Source organism: Pelophylax lessonae, assembly GCF_965119305.1.
Source record: "Pelophylax lessonae genome assembly, chromosome: 3".
In the NCBI taxonomy this organism is placed as follows: Eukaryota; Metazoa; Chordata; class Amphibia; order Anura; family Ranidae; genus Pelophylax; species Pelophylax lessonae.
Window position 1 is genome coordinate 450,603,756 of NC_138770.1, and position 16,407 is coordinate 450,620,162.

At 44.2% G+C, this 16,407-nt stretch overlaps 1 protein-coding gene across 1 annotated transcript in view; it reads right to left on the bottom strand.

Moving 5' to 3' along the window:
* Window positions 1-16,407, bottom strand: part of LTV1 (LTV1 ribosome biogenesis factor) — a 45,015-nt gene that overhangs the window by 15,869 nt on the left and 12,739 nt on the right. Inside the window, exons 5-8 of the mRNA XM_082248844.1 lie at window positions 15,702-15,831; window positions 14,983-15,238; window positions 4,075-4,202; window positions 1,132-1,265 (exon numbers count right to left, since the gene is read on the bottom strand). Coding sequence (XP_082104970.1) covers window positions 1,132-1,265; window positions 4,075-4,202; window positions 14,983-15,238; window positions 15,702-15,831 — 648 coding nt within the window. The remainder of the gene's footprint in view (window positions 1-1,131; window positions 1,266-4,074; window positions 4,203-14,982; window positions 15,239-15,701; window positions 15,832-16,407) is intronic.

The following is a 16,407-nucleotide window of genomic DNA, read 5'->3' on the forward strand; positions in this document are numbered from 1 at the left end:
AGACAGTTTATATCTTGCTAGCTGAAATGTCGTCAAATAGGTACAATAAATTGGTACACGTCCGCCGGCTGGTTGCTGGATTCGGCTTTGATCGGGTCTCCGATGTAGTGACCCAGAAGCAACGTCACGTCACTTCCGGTTTACTCGGCTGCTAACAACGCCGATTTTAAAAAACTGTCAGTATTCAAAAATGCAGATTTTGCCATTTTGAATACTTTGAAGTGTAGTGGAGGGGTCTGGGGTCTTTTGGACCCCCAATCCCTCCATAAAGAGTACCTGTCACTGCTTATTGCTGTCACAAGGACTGTTTACATTAGCAATAAAAGTGATTAGATTTGTGCTAAAAATGAAATAAAATAAATAGGGAAAAAAAAAAAATGTTAAAGCGCCACCGTCGCTTTGAGCTTGCGCACGAAAAAAAAAACAAAAAACGATTAGATAGATGGATTTTTTTTTGGCAGTGTTCAATTGCAGGCTGAAAGCTTTAATTTTTATTAATGAAGGCACCAGTTTTAATTTTATCACTATGTCAGAGCTGACATAATGATCACATGATTGAGAGCCATTCTGAATGGTTTCTGATCGTCAGTAACAACCAGCATTGGGAGCCAGTCGCTACACAAAGTGTAACATGAGGACGGGGATCATGAGGATGCCAATGTCTGACTGAATAGTATGATGCAATTTTAACCACTTGCCGACTGCGCTATAGCTGAATGACTGCTACAACGCGGTCGCCCAGTTCTGGCACGGCCTCCAGTGATCAAGCTCGCCATCCTCCGGACACTGCTGAACACAGATTGAGGTAAAGCCAATCAGCAGCTCTTTACCACTGCCAATCAGTGACCACCAGTGCCTCCTCATCAATGTCGCCTATGAGTGCCGCCTATCAGTGGAGAAAAATTACCTGTTTGCAAAATGTTATAACAAACTATAAAAAAGTTTGTTTTTTTCCTGCAAATATTTGGCATTTGTTTATTTAGCAAAAAAATAAAAAAAAAACAGTGGCAATTAAATACCATGTGTTGCATGACTGCACAATTGTCAAAGTGCGACATCGCTGGAAGCTGAAAATTGGCCTTGTCAGGAAGGGGGTGAAAGTGCCCAGTAGGCAAGTGGTAATACACTTACTGATTATTGATTCGCAGTCCCACTTTTCAGCAGGCGCTTCTAGAACTATAGTTTGCATTTCCTCTTCCGCTTCTTCCTCTTCTTCAATCAAATCCAAACCTTCTCTGGGTTTCAAATCTTTTAACTTTACACATCTGCATAGAATGCCGAAAGATTATTAGTCCAGTAAATGAAACCTTGTCATAACTTGTCACATAATTAAAGCTTAGCCCTATTTTTACAAGTGACATTTTCTAGGTGCTGGATGGTGCCGCTCCACTAAATGTACTGCAGCTCTGTGTAGATGGTACTTCATTTGTGCTTGATAGTGCCTCTCTACTACAATTATAGAAGCCCTGTGTAGATGACATTTAAAAAGTGCTTTGCTTACATGTTACATCTACAGCAACCTTGCGTAGGTGACATTTTACAGAGGCTGAACAGTGCATCTTCACTACAACTACAGCATCCCTGTGTTGAAGACATTTGACATGCTCAACAGTGCCTCTCCACTTCATCTACAGCAACCCTATGTAGTAAAAATCTGGGTCAGGAAGGTCCAGTAATTTATTCTATTACAGACAGCCTTGGTTAGCCAGCAGGTTCCATTTAAAGCCTAACTCCAGGTTTACTAACAGTAGGATTTAAATAGTTTGCTTGTGCTGAGTTGACCCAAACCAACTTTTCCTTTACCATATGCCCACTGGGAGTACTGTATAAAGAGTAGGTAGCCTCAGCTACATACAGTATAGCGATGTGCCCTGGCAGCAGGACGGGGACTTTCTGTCCTATTCCTGGAACAAAATTAAGGTGGGCTGATTGCTGCTCAGCCATTCACAGAAAGCTACAGTGGATATAAAAAGTCTACACACCCCTGTTAAAATTTCAGGTTTCTGAGATGTAAGAAAAATGAGACAAAGATAATCCATTTCAGAACTTTTTTGTGATCTAAATACTGTACAACTCATCTTAAAAACAAACTGAAATCTTTTCTTTTTATTGGGGGGGGGGGGGGGGAATTAAAAATAAAAAACTAAAATAATGTGGTTGCATAAGTGTGCACACCCTCTTATAACTGGGGAAGTAGTTGTGTTCAGAATTAAGCATTCACATTCAAACTCATGTTAAATAGGAGTCAGTACACACCTGCCATCATTTAAAATGCCTCAGATTAACCACAAATAAAGTTCAGCTGTTCTAGTAGGTCTTTCCTGACATTTTCTTAGTCACATCCTACAGCAAAAGCCATGGTCCGCAGAGAGCTTCCAAAGCATCAGAGGTATCTCATTGTTAAAAGGTATCAGTCAGTAGAAGGGTACAGATGAATTTCCAAGGCATTAGATATACCATGGAACACAGTGAAGACAGTCATCATCAAGTGTAGAAAATATGACACAACAGTGACATAACCAAGAACTTGATGTCACCCCAAAATTGATGAAAAGACAAGAATATAACTGGTCAGGGAGGCTGCCAAGAGGCCTACAACAACAATAAAGGAGGTGCAGGAATATCTGGCAAGTACTGGCTGTATGGCACATGTGACAGCAATCTCCTGTATTCTTCATATATCTGGGCTATGGTGTAGAGTGGCAAGACTGAAGCCTTTACTTATGAAGAAAAACATGCAAGCCCGGCTAAATTTTGCAAAAACACATTTGAAGTCTCCCAAAAGCATGTGGGAAAATGTGTTATGGTTTGACGAAACAAAAAGGTTGACCTTTTTGACCATAATTCCAAAAGATATGTTTGGTGCAAAAGCACCACTTCACATAACCATATTAACACCATACCCACAGTGAAGCATGGCAGTGGCAGTATCATGCTTTGGGGCTGTTTTTTTTTGTTAGCTGGGACAGGGGCCTTAGGTAGAGGGAATTATGAACAGTTCAAAATGCCAGTCAATATGGGCACAAAACCTTCAGGCTTCTGCTAGAAAGCTGAAAATAAAGAGGAACTTCATCTTTCAGCATGACAACGACCCAAAGCATACATCCAAATTAACAAAGGAATGGCTTCACCAGAAGAAGATTAAAGTTTTGGAATGGCCAAGCCAGAGCCCAGACCTGAATCCAATTGAAAAACTTTGAAAAACTGTGGGGTGAACTGAAGAGGGCTGTGCACAGAAGATGTCCTCCCAATCTGACAGATTTGGAGTGTTTTTGCAAAGAAGAGTGGGCAAATACTGCCACATCCCAGTGTGCCATGCTGATAGACCAAAAAAGACTATTAGTTTAAGGGTGTGCACACTTATGCAACCATATATTTCTTACTTCCCTTCACCTAAACGATTTCAGTTTTTTGTTCAACTGACTTGTACAGTTTATAGGTCACATTCAAGTTGGAAAAAGTTCTGAAATAATTTAGCTTTGTCTCATTTTTTATATCCATTGTATGTACTTTTATGAATGAATGTCAGGCTTCCTGTGATTGACTGAGGTGGAGATCATGATGTCATTCACCTGCTTCCAAACCTCAGCCAGTCACAAGAAGTCTTGTATTCACTCATAAAAGTAAAAGGCTTCCTGTGAATGGCTGAGCGGCACTCAGCCCAACTCGATTTGGTTTCAGAGGCAGGAAAGGGAGTCCCTTGTTGCTGCATACAATTTATACAACACTCCCTGTAGGCACAGCTGTTAGTGAGAAAAATAGTTTGTTTGGGTCAGCCTGGCCCAAATGAACTTTTTAAACTCATAGTAAACCTGGACTTAGGCTTTAACAATCTTAGCAAAGCTGTTGACTTTATAACAAGATAGGTCAATTAATAGGTTTTCTGAAGTAATCTTTCTTCTTTCTTGCCTAGAAGGTCACACTTTGCATCACAAATGCTCGTACTGTATAGGAATCACAGTTCATATATCTGCAACTGTTAGGCGAGTTCTGAACCTCTGTCTTCCTCAGCAATGGCTTTTCCAATATTACCTTTTTAAAACAACACATACAGTAGAAAAATATGGCACTTACTCTTTTGCCCTCTGCTTGAAGAAGTCCTCTACCACATCTTGAAGTCTAGCACTATCTGTCTGAATAAATCCTTCTAATTCTGCATTATCCAAGGCACCAATCTCATCCTCGTCAAACTGCTCATAAAACTGTAAGCCAAAAATTTAAAATAGTATAGATAAAATATATGATGACATTTAAAGCACAACTCTGGAATGAGTTAATATTGTCTAAATACAAGATCCATGTGTATTCTTCCTAGAATCTTAGTGTGTTTTGAGTATTTCTTCCGGAAACTTTACCTCTGTAATAATGACCAGTCACTGCTGCTCCCTCCCTTTGTACAGGATGACTGGTTTTGTCTCCGCCCCCTACTATACCTTTCTGAATGCATCCTGTAGTGGGTGCTCTCTGTACAGGCTATGCCCAGCACAGCTACTTTAATATGGCAATAATCAAGTCTGCAAAGACTTTTAGTGCACACAACATGGATTTACAGTACATCATTTGTGGTTATTTAGGAATATATTTAAATGAGATTTACAACCCAACTGATCTTTCTGTTTAAAATGGCTAAACACATTCCAGTTGCATCAAAACAAAATATGTTCAGAGCTTTACAGCAAGTTTTCTTTATAAAGCAGCCACGGCCTTAGCGGTCACCTGCCAACATGCTGCAGACTGGGAGGCTAATGCCTCGTACACACGCATCAATTATTGGTCGGGAATTTTCGGCCAACGTCCGATCGGCCGATTTTCGGCTTGTTAGTATGATGCATTCGACAACCGACTCCGACTTTTCGGCCGAATAAAATCTGGTGTGCAGGCTATAAAATTTTTGTTGGCCATCAACACAAGGGCCGATTTTCCGTCAGTCAGTACAGATTTCGGCAGACAAAAATCTGATGAGCTAGACTGGGCATGCTCAGAGAAGAAAAAACACACGGAAAGTAAACCAACACATGACATCACTTCAGAAGTAGATTTTTGTTGGCCGAGAAAATTCATGTGCAGTCTAGGCACATTCCAACCAACAAAACACCACTCTGGACAAAAGTCGACCGATCAGTCGGCCGATAATCGTTGCGTGTGTACGAGGCATTACTTAAAAAGGAAGCAGTGCTCTCTCTGTAGAGGTCTGACAAAACCCCTGCTGGGTCACAGCCAGAGCTCTTTAATCAGCAGGGAGCATAGGCTTTGCCGATTGCAAAGTTATAGATTTAATTTAGTATAGGGGCATGTCGAACTTCTGCAGACCACTGCTTACCAACGGAAAACAGGACTATCACTCTAACTGGTGACATGCAAAGTGCTTTTTTCACTCAGGCTGTGGCTGCTTTTGAAGGGAAATAAATGGAAAAACATTCAACACTTTTTGTTTTGATGCACCTGGATATATTTACCCGATTAACTGAAATTTCAATTGTGTTTAAAGATAATATAGCTTTAGTCATCATCTAAGCTAGCTGCTTTACCATGGAAATTCTGTGCTAAACTTTAGCCTTCTACACTAAAATTAGCCCTTACAATTGACCACTTAAGGACCAGAAGATTTTACCCCCTTAATGACCAGGCCATTTTTGTGATACGGCACTGCGTTACTTTGACTATTGTGCGGGTGTGTGACACTGTACCCAAATAAAATTGATGTCCTTTTTTTCCTAAAAATAGCGCTTTCTTTTAGGGTTATTTGATCACCTCTGCGATTTTTATTTTTTTGCGCTATAAACAAAAAAAAAGCAACAATTCTGAAAAAAAAAAAAAAAAAAAAAAACATATTTTTCACTTTCTGCTATACAACGTTCCTCAAAAAAATAAATAAATAAAAATCAAATGTTTCTATAATTTTAGGCCAATTTGTATTCTGCTACATATTTTTGGTAAAAAAAAATCCCAATAAGCGTATTTTGATTGGTTTGCGCAAAAGTTGCATGTAAAAACTAGGGAAAAGATTTATTTCATGGTTAATTAAAAAAAGAAAAAATAATATTTTTAATTTTCTGCTATAAAAAAATCCCCCAAAAAAATGTTAAAAATTGGATTTTTGACTTACCGTAAAATCCATTTCTCTGATATTCATTGCCGGACACAGCTTGTCATTTTTGACCATTGGGTTATGCTGCCCCCTACAGGAGTAGGACCCTAGGCAGAGAAATATTCTAGCTACACCCATGGGCAGTCCTAGGGGATATACTCCCTCTTTCTGCTATAGTCACTCAGTTTTGTTACAAGCAGTGTCAGGAGAATTATAACTCCACAGAGGGGTGGGTGCTGTGTCCGTCAATGAACATCAGAGAAATGGATTTTACGGTAAGTCAAAAATACCATTTTCTCTTTCGTTTATTGACGGACACAGCTCCTGTCATTCTTGACCATTGGGATGTCCCAAAGCAGTGTCATACATGAGGGGTAGGAAACAGCAAAAATTTTCCAAGGCTAAACCGTAGCCAACCAGGCAACAGGGACTCAACCCAAACAACTGGAGCCCACCTGAAAAAACAAACATAATGGACTAGGTGGGACTTTAAGTGAGACCCAAGCAGGTGGTGGCCGGCGTCTCCATCCCTATAACAAGAAAAAAATTAGGTTGAAGGATTAGAAGAGGTGCATGAAAGTCAGCCAACCCCCAGTCTGATGTACTCACCCTCCAGTCTGTCACCAACCAAGTAGACCTGTCTCATGATACAAAGAACAGGGGTTTAGTTGACACACATTTGCAAACGCATGTGAAAGCTGCAGAGCCACTTCACGGCACCCTGTTAAATCTGCAGTGCTAACACTCCTAATTTAGTGTCTTCACACTGAAACCACATGGCTGCTAATGGATGGGGGAACAGGTGAGAGGGAGACAGCCCAACCTCCCCCAACCCACCTTAATCCATGACTGGTTGTTGTCTCAAAACTCAAATAACTAAGTTGTAACGATGGTACAAACTGGAGTACATCAGACTGGGGGCTGGCTGACTTTTATGCACCTCTTATAATCCTTCAACCTCATTTTTTTCACCTGAAAAAACAATACACCCTTAAAGAGGATCAGGTCCTCTTAACAGCAGCCTGCAAAACCTTGCAGCCAAAGGAAGCATCCGCAGATGCCAACACATTCACTTTATAAAACGTTGTAAAAGTGTGCACTGACGACCAGGTGGCCGCCTTGCAAACCTGCGTCATTGACACTTGATGGCGGAAGGCCCAGGAGGCACTAAGCACCCCAGTAGAGTTCACCTTGACAGGGAAAGGAGGAACATGACCCCTGATGGAATAGGCCTGAACCATCGTCTGTCTGATCCATCTGGAAATGGTCGCAAAGGAAGCAGGCAACCATTTGCAAGGTCCATCCATGAGCAAAAATAAAGAGTCTGACTTTCTGAAAGACTCCGTAGCTGCCAGGTACACCTGAATTGCATGGACCACATCCCAGGTATGCAAGGCAATTTCCTTCGGATGTTTAGGCTTCAGACACACAGAGAAGCCAACACAATGTCTTAAATCAAATGAAAATCAGAGACCACGATTGAAAGGAATGACATACAGGGGCGAAGCACCACCTTTACCCTTGTGAATCACCAAATAAGGTGAGCGACAGGCCACCAAAAAGGCCATCTGGGACAGTGTAAGCAGGGGAATCTCCTGGAAATTTTCAAAAGGAGACTTCTGTAGAGCTGAAAGCACCAAAATAAGATTGCAACGGAGCCGGCAATGGAGGAACCAAATGTCGGACACCCTGAAGAAAGGTACGCACCAGTGAGTGTGTGGCCAAAGGTCGATGGAAAAAGACCGCCAAGGCTGAGACCTGGCCTTTGATGGTACTCATGGCCAAATTCTGTTCAAATCACCCCGTTGAAGGAAGGTTAAGATGTGAGCCACCGAAAAGGAGAGAAGGATAAACCCCAAGCGACTGTACGTCTTCCACGTACGATGGTAGATCTTCCTATAGGTAGATTTCCTAGCTTTAGATCCACCTCGGGGGTGCCCCACAGAAGACACAGCTGATGAAATGCCTCCGGAAGAAGGGACCACTCCCGTTGGTCCATCACCTGCCGACTGAGGTAATCCGCTTAATAAAAGCAATTGAGGTAATTGGCGCTGCCTAAAATTGTGTATAAAATAATAATACCAATAAATAGTATAAGAAATTCTCAGATAAATATGAAACAGCAATACAATGTGTGGGGGATCTCCCCAGATATAAATAGATGTAAGTGCAAAGCAATAAATTAATACAGTCACAAATCAATATATGTTTTATGACATATAAAGTGCAAATAGTGCAAAAAAGTGCGCAGACCCCAATAAAATTGATTGGAGCAAATTTAGCCAGTGGGGTATCTGACCAGTGAATAGACAGAGACGGATATTAAATTAAATCTGTGAAGAAAAGTGACTGTGCAACAATATCATAAAAATATGATAAGTGAATGAGTGCAATAAATATAATCAGTAACAGAGAAAAGTGCAGTTAATCAGAGATATTCTATATTGGTAGTGAATAGTGCTAAGGTGCTAATTAGTGAAAAATATTCAATATAGAAAATAGTTGTTTACGGGAAAATCCATATCAAAAAAGTATATATATATAAAAAAATCTGTGGTTCTGTGCAAAAAAATAATATAATAAATAATTCAATCGGTCAAATCAATCGGTAAAAAGTCCTTCAGAGTTCATTAGGGGGTGAACTATGGCAATGTTCTGATCCGTGGGTGGGTGTTTTTAAAGTGCTTCCGAAGTATAGGTGCCGGGTGTGGGGACAGTGCACCCCTCTTGTTCCCAATTTTGTCCCGCACTCACCAGATGATCGCACCCCTACAGGGGTATCCAGCATATAAAACCAAAGATCCGCTATCCGGTCATAAGATATATGTTGTATATTGGATCCTCTGGTGTAGCCCTTGTGGAGCCATATGGATCGTGGCTGTCAGGGTGGACTCATGGGAAATATGTCCAGGGTATCATATGGGAAAAGAGCCTCATATAGTGAAGTATTGTTTAAAATGTAATCATTTATTTAAAGCATCAAATAGGTACTCACATTTGAGTGGATAAAAGCAGGCAGGCAGGTATAGTAGGGACCGCAAGATCCTCTTTAGCGGTGGCTTCCGGGACGCCGAGTTAGCCAACCACCGGATCTGCGCTCCAACAATGCGGAAGGGATGTGATTACGCTTGACGCGTTTCGTCATCAATGACGTCTTCAGAAGCGGTGAGGTAATCCGCTTGCCAATTTTCCACTCTGAGAATGTGTACGGCAGACAGGGCTGGAATGAACCAACCATTCTGCCCACCTTAGAATGCCCACTACCTCCAGAGCCACCAGGACACTTCTTGTGCCCCCTTGGTGATTGAAATAAGCCATGGCCATGGCATTATCCGATGGATGCCCAGTTGCGTACTGGGCATCCGATCTGTCCAATGATCCAGACACAGTCTGATCGCTCTGAGTTCCCGGGACATTGATCTGTAGTCTGGACTCTTCCAGTGTCTAGATCCCCTAAACAGAATAGTTGCTGAGGACGCCTCCCCAGCCAGGCAGGCTGGCATACATGGTGACCACTGTCCAATACAAGGGAAGAAAGGATTTTCCCAGCCGAAGCGCCCGAGAGCGAAGCCACCATATCAGGGACTCCTTTGTTCCCCGACTTAGCCGGGTCTGGTTGTCCAGAGACTGCAGAGTCTTGTCCCATTTGGTCAGAATCTCCCTTTGCAGGGACCTTGTATGAAACTGTGCAAACAGAACCTCCTCGAAGGTAGATACCATCAGGCACAGCACCCGCATGCAAGTCCGGAGGGATGACCATTTGTTGGACAGCAGGAGGCGAATTACGGCCTGCAATTTCTGGAGTTTGTCCAGAGGAAGGAGCACTGTGGCTACAGCCGAGTCCAGAGTCAGGCCCAAATGGTCCAGCTTCATGGACGGAACCAGGGCAGACTTCTGAAAATTCAGAATCAAGCCAAACTCCTGCAGAGTTCCTATTGGGATCTCCAGGTTCTCCACCATAGCAGAGGGAGACTCTGCTCGCAGAAGGAGATCGTCCAAGTAGCCCAGTACCGCGATCCCCTGTTGGCGTAGAAAGGCTAGCAATAGAGCCAACACTTTTGTGAAGACCCGAGGAGCAGAGGCGAAAACAAAGGATAATGCCACAAACTGATAATGCTCCCCTCCCACAGCAAAGCGAAGAAAACGCTGGTGACTGGCACATATTGGAATGTGGAGCTAGGCATCATTGATATCTATAGAGGCAAGGAAATCCCGCTGACGCAGGGATGCCACCACCGTTCAATGGACTCCATTCTGAACTTCTGTACCCACACAAAGCAGTTTAGCACCTTGAGGTCCAGGATTGGACGCACTTTGCCTTCCTTCTTTGGGACTGTGAACGGGTTTGAGTAGAAACCCTGGAAACGTTCTGAAGTCAGAACCGGGACAATCATCCCTTGAAGGAAAAGGTCTTGTACCGCCCCATACAGACCCTGTAACCAGTCTGGGGACAGGCGCAGGTTGGAAGGAAATAAACCTTGCTGGGGGAAAAGAGCGAAACTCGATCTTGTAGCCGGACCGAATGACTTTGTGTACCCACTTGTCTTGCACCAGGGAAGTTCACGGGTCTGAAAACCAGCGAAGATGTCCCCCCACCCCCGATACGGGTGAGGGCACACCTTCGTGCAGAAGGAGCCTTGTCCGCGGGTCTGGAGAAGCCTGCTCTCGGCTTGCCAGACCAGGTTCGTTTGGATCCGCCAAAGGAGGCCCCGAATGGCTTTGAGCCCTTGTCAGTCGACCCCGAGGGACAAAAAAATAATAATTTTGAGCAGAGAAGGAAAGTCCACGTCTACGACAAGGTTCCTTGCCCTTAGTAGCCTGTGGAAGAAAGGTACTCTTCCCACCTGTGAGACCTTAAATGATGTCATCCAGGGTAGCACCAAACAGGTGATCCCCTTGAAAGGGAAGATCAGTCAAAGCCTTTTTAGAAGTCTGGTCCGCAGACTAGCATTTGAGCCAAAAGACACCCTGAAGGACCACCACCAAAACAGAGAGGCGAGCCATCAGGGGAGCCGCGTGCAAAGAGGCATCAAAGATAAACTGCAGCCCCTGAACGAGCTGGTCTGCCAGCTCAGCAAAGGTAAGAGGGAGCTGTTCTCCTTCCAGGTCACGGCGTAGGAGCTTAGCCCACTCGGTCAGGTTTTGCGACACTAGGGCAATGGTAAACACCGGCCTCATTGTTGAACCAGCTAAGGTGTACATAATGTGGGCCACAGCTTCCGCCTTATGGTCAGCCGGATCCTTAAAGGCTGGGGACTCTTCCACCTGAATCAAGGTTGCCTTGTTTAATCTGGAAAGCAGAGGGTCCACCACTAGTGGCACAGTCCACTTCTTAAGGAGGGACTCCTCATAGAGGTATTGCCTTGTAACTTGCTTAGGAACCCCACGGGAACGCTTTGGTCGCCCCCACTAAATAGGCGGGGAAAAGAAACATCTTTGCCGCTCTGGATGGCTTGTGAGTGCCAAAGGGTACCTGCGCCTTCGTCGCAGCTTCAGCTTAGTCCTCCATCTTTAGGGTCTCACGCATAGATACAATCAGTGCATCTACCAGCGGCTTTTCGTTCACGGTCGCAGACTTGGAGGAATCATCCTCACTATCAGAGGATTCTAGGTGCATGGTTGCAGACCAAGCAGGGTGACCCACGTTAGTGGCGGCTAAATCAGACCCAGCATCAGAGACTGGGGAAGGCGGGGGGGGGGGGGGAGGTCTTTTTGCTAGCCCGTCGCCCCCAAGCCGCCTCCACCTGGGACACATGGGACTCCAGGACCGCCGTCAGTGCATGGATGGATGGTTGGGACTCAGAGGACCCCGCAGCCTCAGAGAGGGGATACGTGCTGCAAAGACTCCATGAGTCACCAGGGGACCCCACAAAAAAGTAACACACTGCTAAGGGACAACCCCCACTGTGCTGGCAGCACTACTAGGTCGCCAAGCACAAGGCAAAAAGCGATCCTCAGCAGAGAGAGAGAGGACCCCACCATACTCACCACCCGCCGACACAGGCCCCTGCAATCACCAGCAGAAGCTGCACTACACATGCGGCGATCAGGAAGCTAAATGATCCAGGAGTCAGCACCAGGGGATAAGGAGGGGCTCCCACTACCGAAATCACCGCCCACAGGGCTCCACTGTCATGGCCGCCGCTATTTGCAATGCAAACAACAAGAAAATGGCCGCCAGACTATATAAACATGGCCACCATGTAAAGGAGTACACAAGGCTACAACAAAATGGCGGCTCTGCGCGGCGCTACGAGGCCTACAGGGACCCAGAAATCAGGAGACCAGGCCTCAGGAAAGATCGAGGCAGGACAGGGGGCCCTGGCAGTAGCCCCCACCAGGTACAGCCCTTCCGCACCCCCCCTGCCCCCATTGCCATTTAGAACCCTGCCCCCACCCCAGGAAAGTGATCAGACCATCCCAAAAAAAATACATCCCCAGTGTACGTGGAGGGGGGGGCGGCATGAGGAACTTGGCAGGGGGGGTGCCTGCGGGAATGAGGGGAACCCGGGGGTCCGACCATCCCAAGGAGGGGTCCACGTCTACCTCAAAACCCTCCAGGTGTAGAGGGGGGACAACTACTCACCATACCAAGAACCAGGTGGGCACCGCTTCAGACAGATCCTCCTCTCCATCGAAATGGGGCGCTGTCGGGCAGGAGGAGCGCTGCGACTTAGGCCAAGGCCAGGTCGTATGCAACCTCACGAGACGTTTAACTCACAGGGCCAGCCCCCGTCCAGTGGGGCTATGTCACGGTCGACCTAGTGCGGAACTTAGGCCTGCGCGAGCTCGCTGCCCAGCCTGGGGTGACCACTGGATCTAGATTATCCAGCCCTTCGCCCAGTTCGGCAGTTGAAAGTAGATCTCACAGGAAAAACCCAGGAGGAACTAGGTCCTTACACCTGACTAGGCAGAAAAAACTGAGTGATTATAGCCAAGAGAGGGAGTATACCCCCTAGGACTGCCTATGGGTGTAGCCAGAATTTTTTTCTGCCTAGTGTCCTACTCCTGTAGGGGGCAGCGTAACCCAATGGTCAAACATGACAGGAGCTGTGTCCGTCAATGAACGAAAGAGAAATCAAATTTTTTCATCATTTTAGGCCAATATGTATTCTGCTACGTATTACTGGTAAAAAAAAAAAAAATCCCAATAAGTGTATCTTGATTGGTTTGCAGAAAAGTTATCTCGTCTACAAACTAGGGGAAAGATTTATCATTTTTATTTTTTACTAGTAATGGTAGCGAACAGCAATTTGTATGGGGACTGCGACATTGCAGCGGACAGATTGGACACTTAACTGACACTTTTGGGGGGGGGGGGGGGGCAGTGACATTACTACAGTAATAAGTGCTAAAAATATGCACGGTTACTGTACTAATGACACTGGCAGGGAAGGGATAACACCAGGGGCAATCAAAGGGTAGTGTGTCCCTAGGCGATGCTTTCTGTGTGGGGGATGGACTTGCTGGATGAACACAGAAACCTGTGTTCCTAAATAAATAGGAGGAACACAGAATCCCGCCGGTCCCGCTTTGTGCCCCACCCCCCACCCCGTGGCAACACGCGCACCCCCACTAGCTGTCTCACGAAGTGACGTACAGGTACGTTGTTTCTGGGGGACAGAGCCGACCTGCCGCGGTAAAAGTATGGCGGCTTGCCGGCATGTGGTTAAGAAAGTCTTTAAATTTTTATGAAATAAAATTCTTGTTAATTTTAGTTTTGCATTATGCCAAGTCACTGCACTCCAGTCAAACATTTAAATAACAGAGGTAAAACAATTCCTCCCTCCCCTCAGATTATGTGCACTAGACCATCCAGCTCTGGAGGTAGTACTCTAGAATCCTTGTTCTGAAAGTTGGTAATGTGAATGCCAACACCAGCCATTTTTTTTTTGTGTTGGACAGAGTAGAGAAATATCACAATTTTGGTCAGATTTCTATTGCTGTTGGTGTCCCAGCTGTTAGGTGATTTGAATCACTCTGTGTCTTGGCGACATCCTGTCATGCAGACTATCATGGAACAGGTAGGTGGCAAGGAAACACAGCCAGCGATAGAAATCTGGCAGTGGTTCCAAACCTTCCTTCCTGTACTAATAGTGGTGCTTTATTGCACAAATCTTCAAATGTATTATGCTGCACTGGTTCCATGCAGGTGCTGAATATCTTTGCAAGATCTGTATATTTCAACAAGGACCAAAAACAGCATACATGTAAACATCAAAACAGAAAAACACTGGACTGCAGATAAACAAAAAGTTAAATTGCACTCTCATTGACTTGATCAGTGCATATCACCAGCTCACTTAAAGGAATACAATGTTCCACCAACAGATGTAAATACACTTCCATATAAAAGCTGCCAGTCAGAAAGACAATGATCCCAATGGATTGACACTTAAACCATAGGGAGGAAAACGGCAAAATCATCCCTATTAAACTGGGAAGTATTGTCTCACCTTGTACACAGATTAAGTCCACCCCTTTCTGTTCCAGTTTGAGACTCCTCTGCAGTTTCTCCACCTAAGGTTTCTCCAGTGTCCAATCAAGACAATCCATCTTGATTGTTTTCTCTCCTACTGCCAGCTTTTATATAAGAGTACATGTACATCTGTTGGCAGGAAATTATATTCCTCTGGATGAGCCAGTTCTGGTATATGAACTGATCAAGAGCAATTTTAACGTTTCATTATTAAAGGTGTTTTATTGCTGTTTGCTCCCAATTGGATTCATTTGGCCTCATTATCGTAAGTTTTATATAACATTTCGGGAGAATGCAAGCTCACTGTAGCTAAGCATGCCACAGGCAAAAAATAATTAATTCTTGCTCTCTCTCTATCCATTGCACTATAGTGAAAAATTGCAGTCTGTATTTATTGATCACTCACTGATCTTACCTTTTCAAAGCGCTCATCCAGCAGGGTGAGCTGGTCATTTCTCCTCATAACAGATGAAGACATAGAATATTCTGAGAAGCGACTCTTCGTCTCTTCCTGCATGAACAGAAACGCTTTCATTGGGCCATCTTCACCTTTACTCTCGTCATCAGACAGGGGGCCATCTGAGTTAAAGTCATCATCTTGGCTCTCATCACCATCCTCTTCCTCATCGTCAACATCTTCCCATTCGTCATCATTCCCTTCGTACTCATTTCTATATATAACACCAAGAACAACTATAGATTACAAAAGTAAAAACAGACCCATAAACGTAATATATATTTTCTACAAACGTATATGTGAAGTATCTTATAATATTTATATTTTGCAATAATGGCATGAATTATTCCTTATACTGCACAGCTACAGTATGAAACAAAGCTAACTGTATTATTGTTCTTTTTGTGTATTCCCTTTTCTGCTGAATTTTACATATTGGACACAGAGATGATAATTTGATATTGCTTCCTAGCTTTTACGGTGTGCATTCAATCCGTACATTTACTTACACTTTTATTAGCTGACAAACCTCAACAGAAGAGAGAATAGGCAAACCTGCCCATGAGAATATAGCTTGCCCTAGTCTTTAAGGGCAATAATATACATAAGTTCCCAAACATAAATATTTCAAAAAACACATGTATTCCAACCAGTACTTGTAAGAAGTTGTCCTTTACCTTTGATCCCCACTGCCAAGATCGTTAGCCTTTAATATGAAGTCATCCTCCAACTGGTTTTCAGGGTCACTGAAGTCAAAATCATCATCTAGTGCTGCCACAACATCAGGATCCAAGTCCAGACAAAGACCTGTTAGCAGAACAGATTCATGGCAGTGTTATAGTGGTTCTAAGGCTTAAACTTTTTTATACCTTCATGTATTCTCTTGTATTGGCGTTCATGGCAATTATGGTTAACTCCCTCCCTCTCTGCATTGGTGACAGAAAAAAAAGTGTCCCCTCCCCACTGGTTGTCATGGAAGTGAAAGTGTTAACCCCATTCTCTCTTCTGCACTGGTGGTCAGTAGCCCGAGGGCTGAGTGTTGGGTACCAGGTTAGGTAGTTTCTCTACAGCTTTAGTTGCATTACTTACCTTTATTGAATAAGTCCTACAATGTTCAGGCTGCTGGATTCTATAGAAATCTTCACCACAAGGATGCTTCGTCTTCTTCCTGCTGCTAATCGTTTGGTGGGGTGAGGGTAAACAGCTTTGGGTTTCTGGGCTCAGCAATACTAAAGACGATTTAAGAAGAGACAATCCCCCACCTGCACTCTCCCACATTAAGAAAAGTGCTTTCACCGATTACACTGCATATGACACGATCTGTGAATGGGGGGGGGGGGGGGGGGGGAGAATCCTGTGACTGATCACTACTTTTCCCTATTT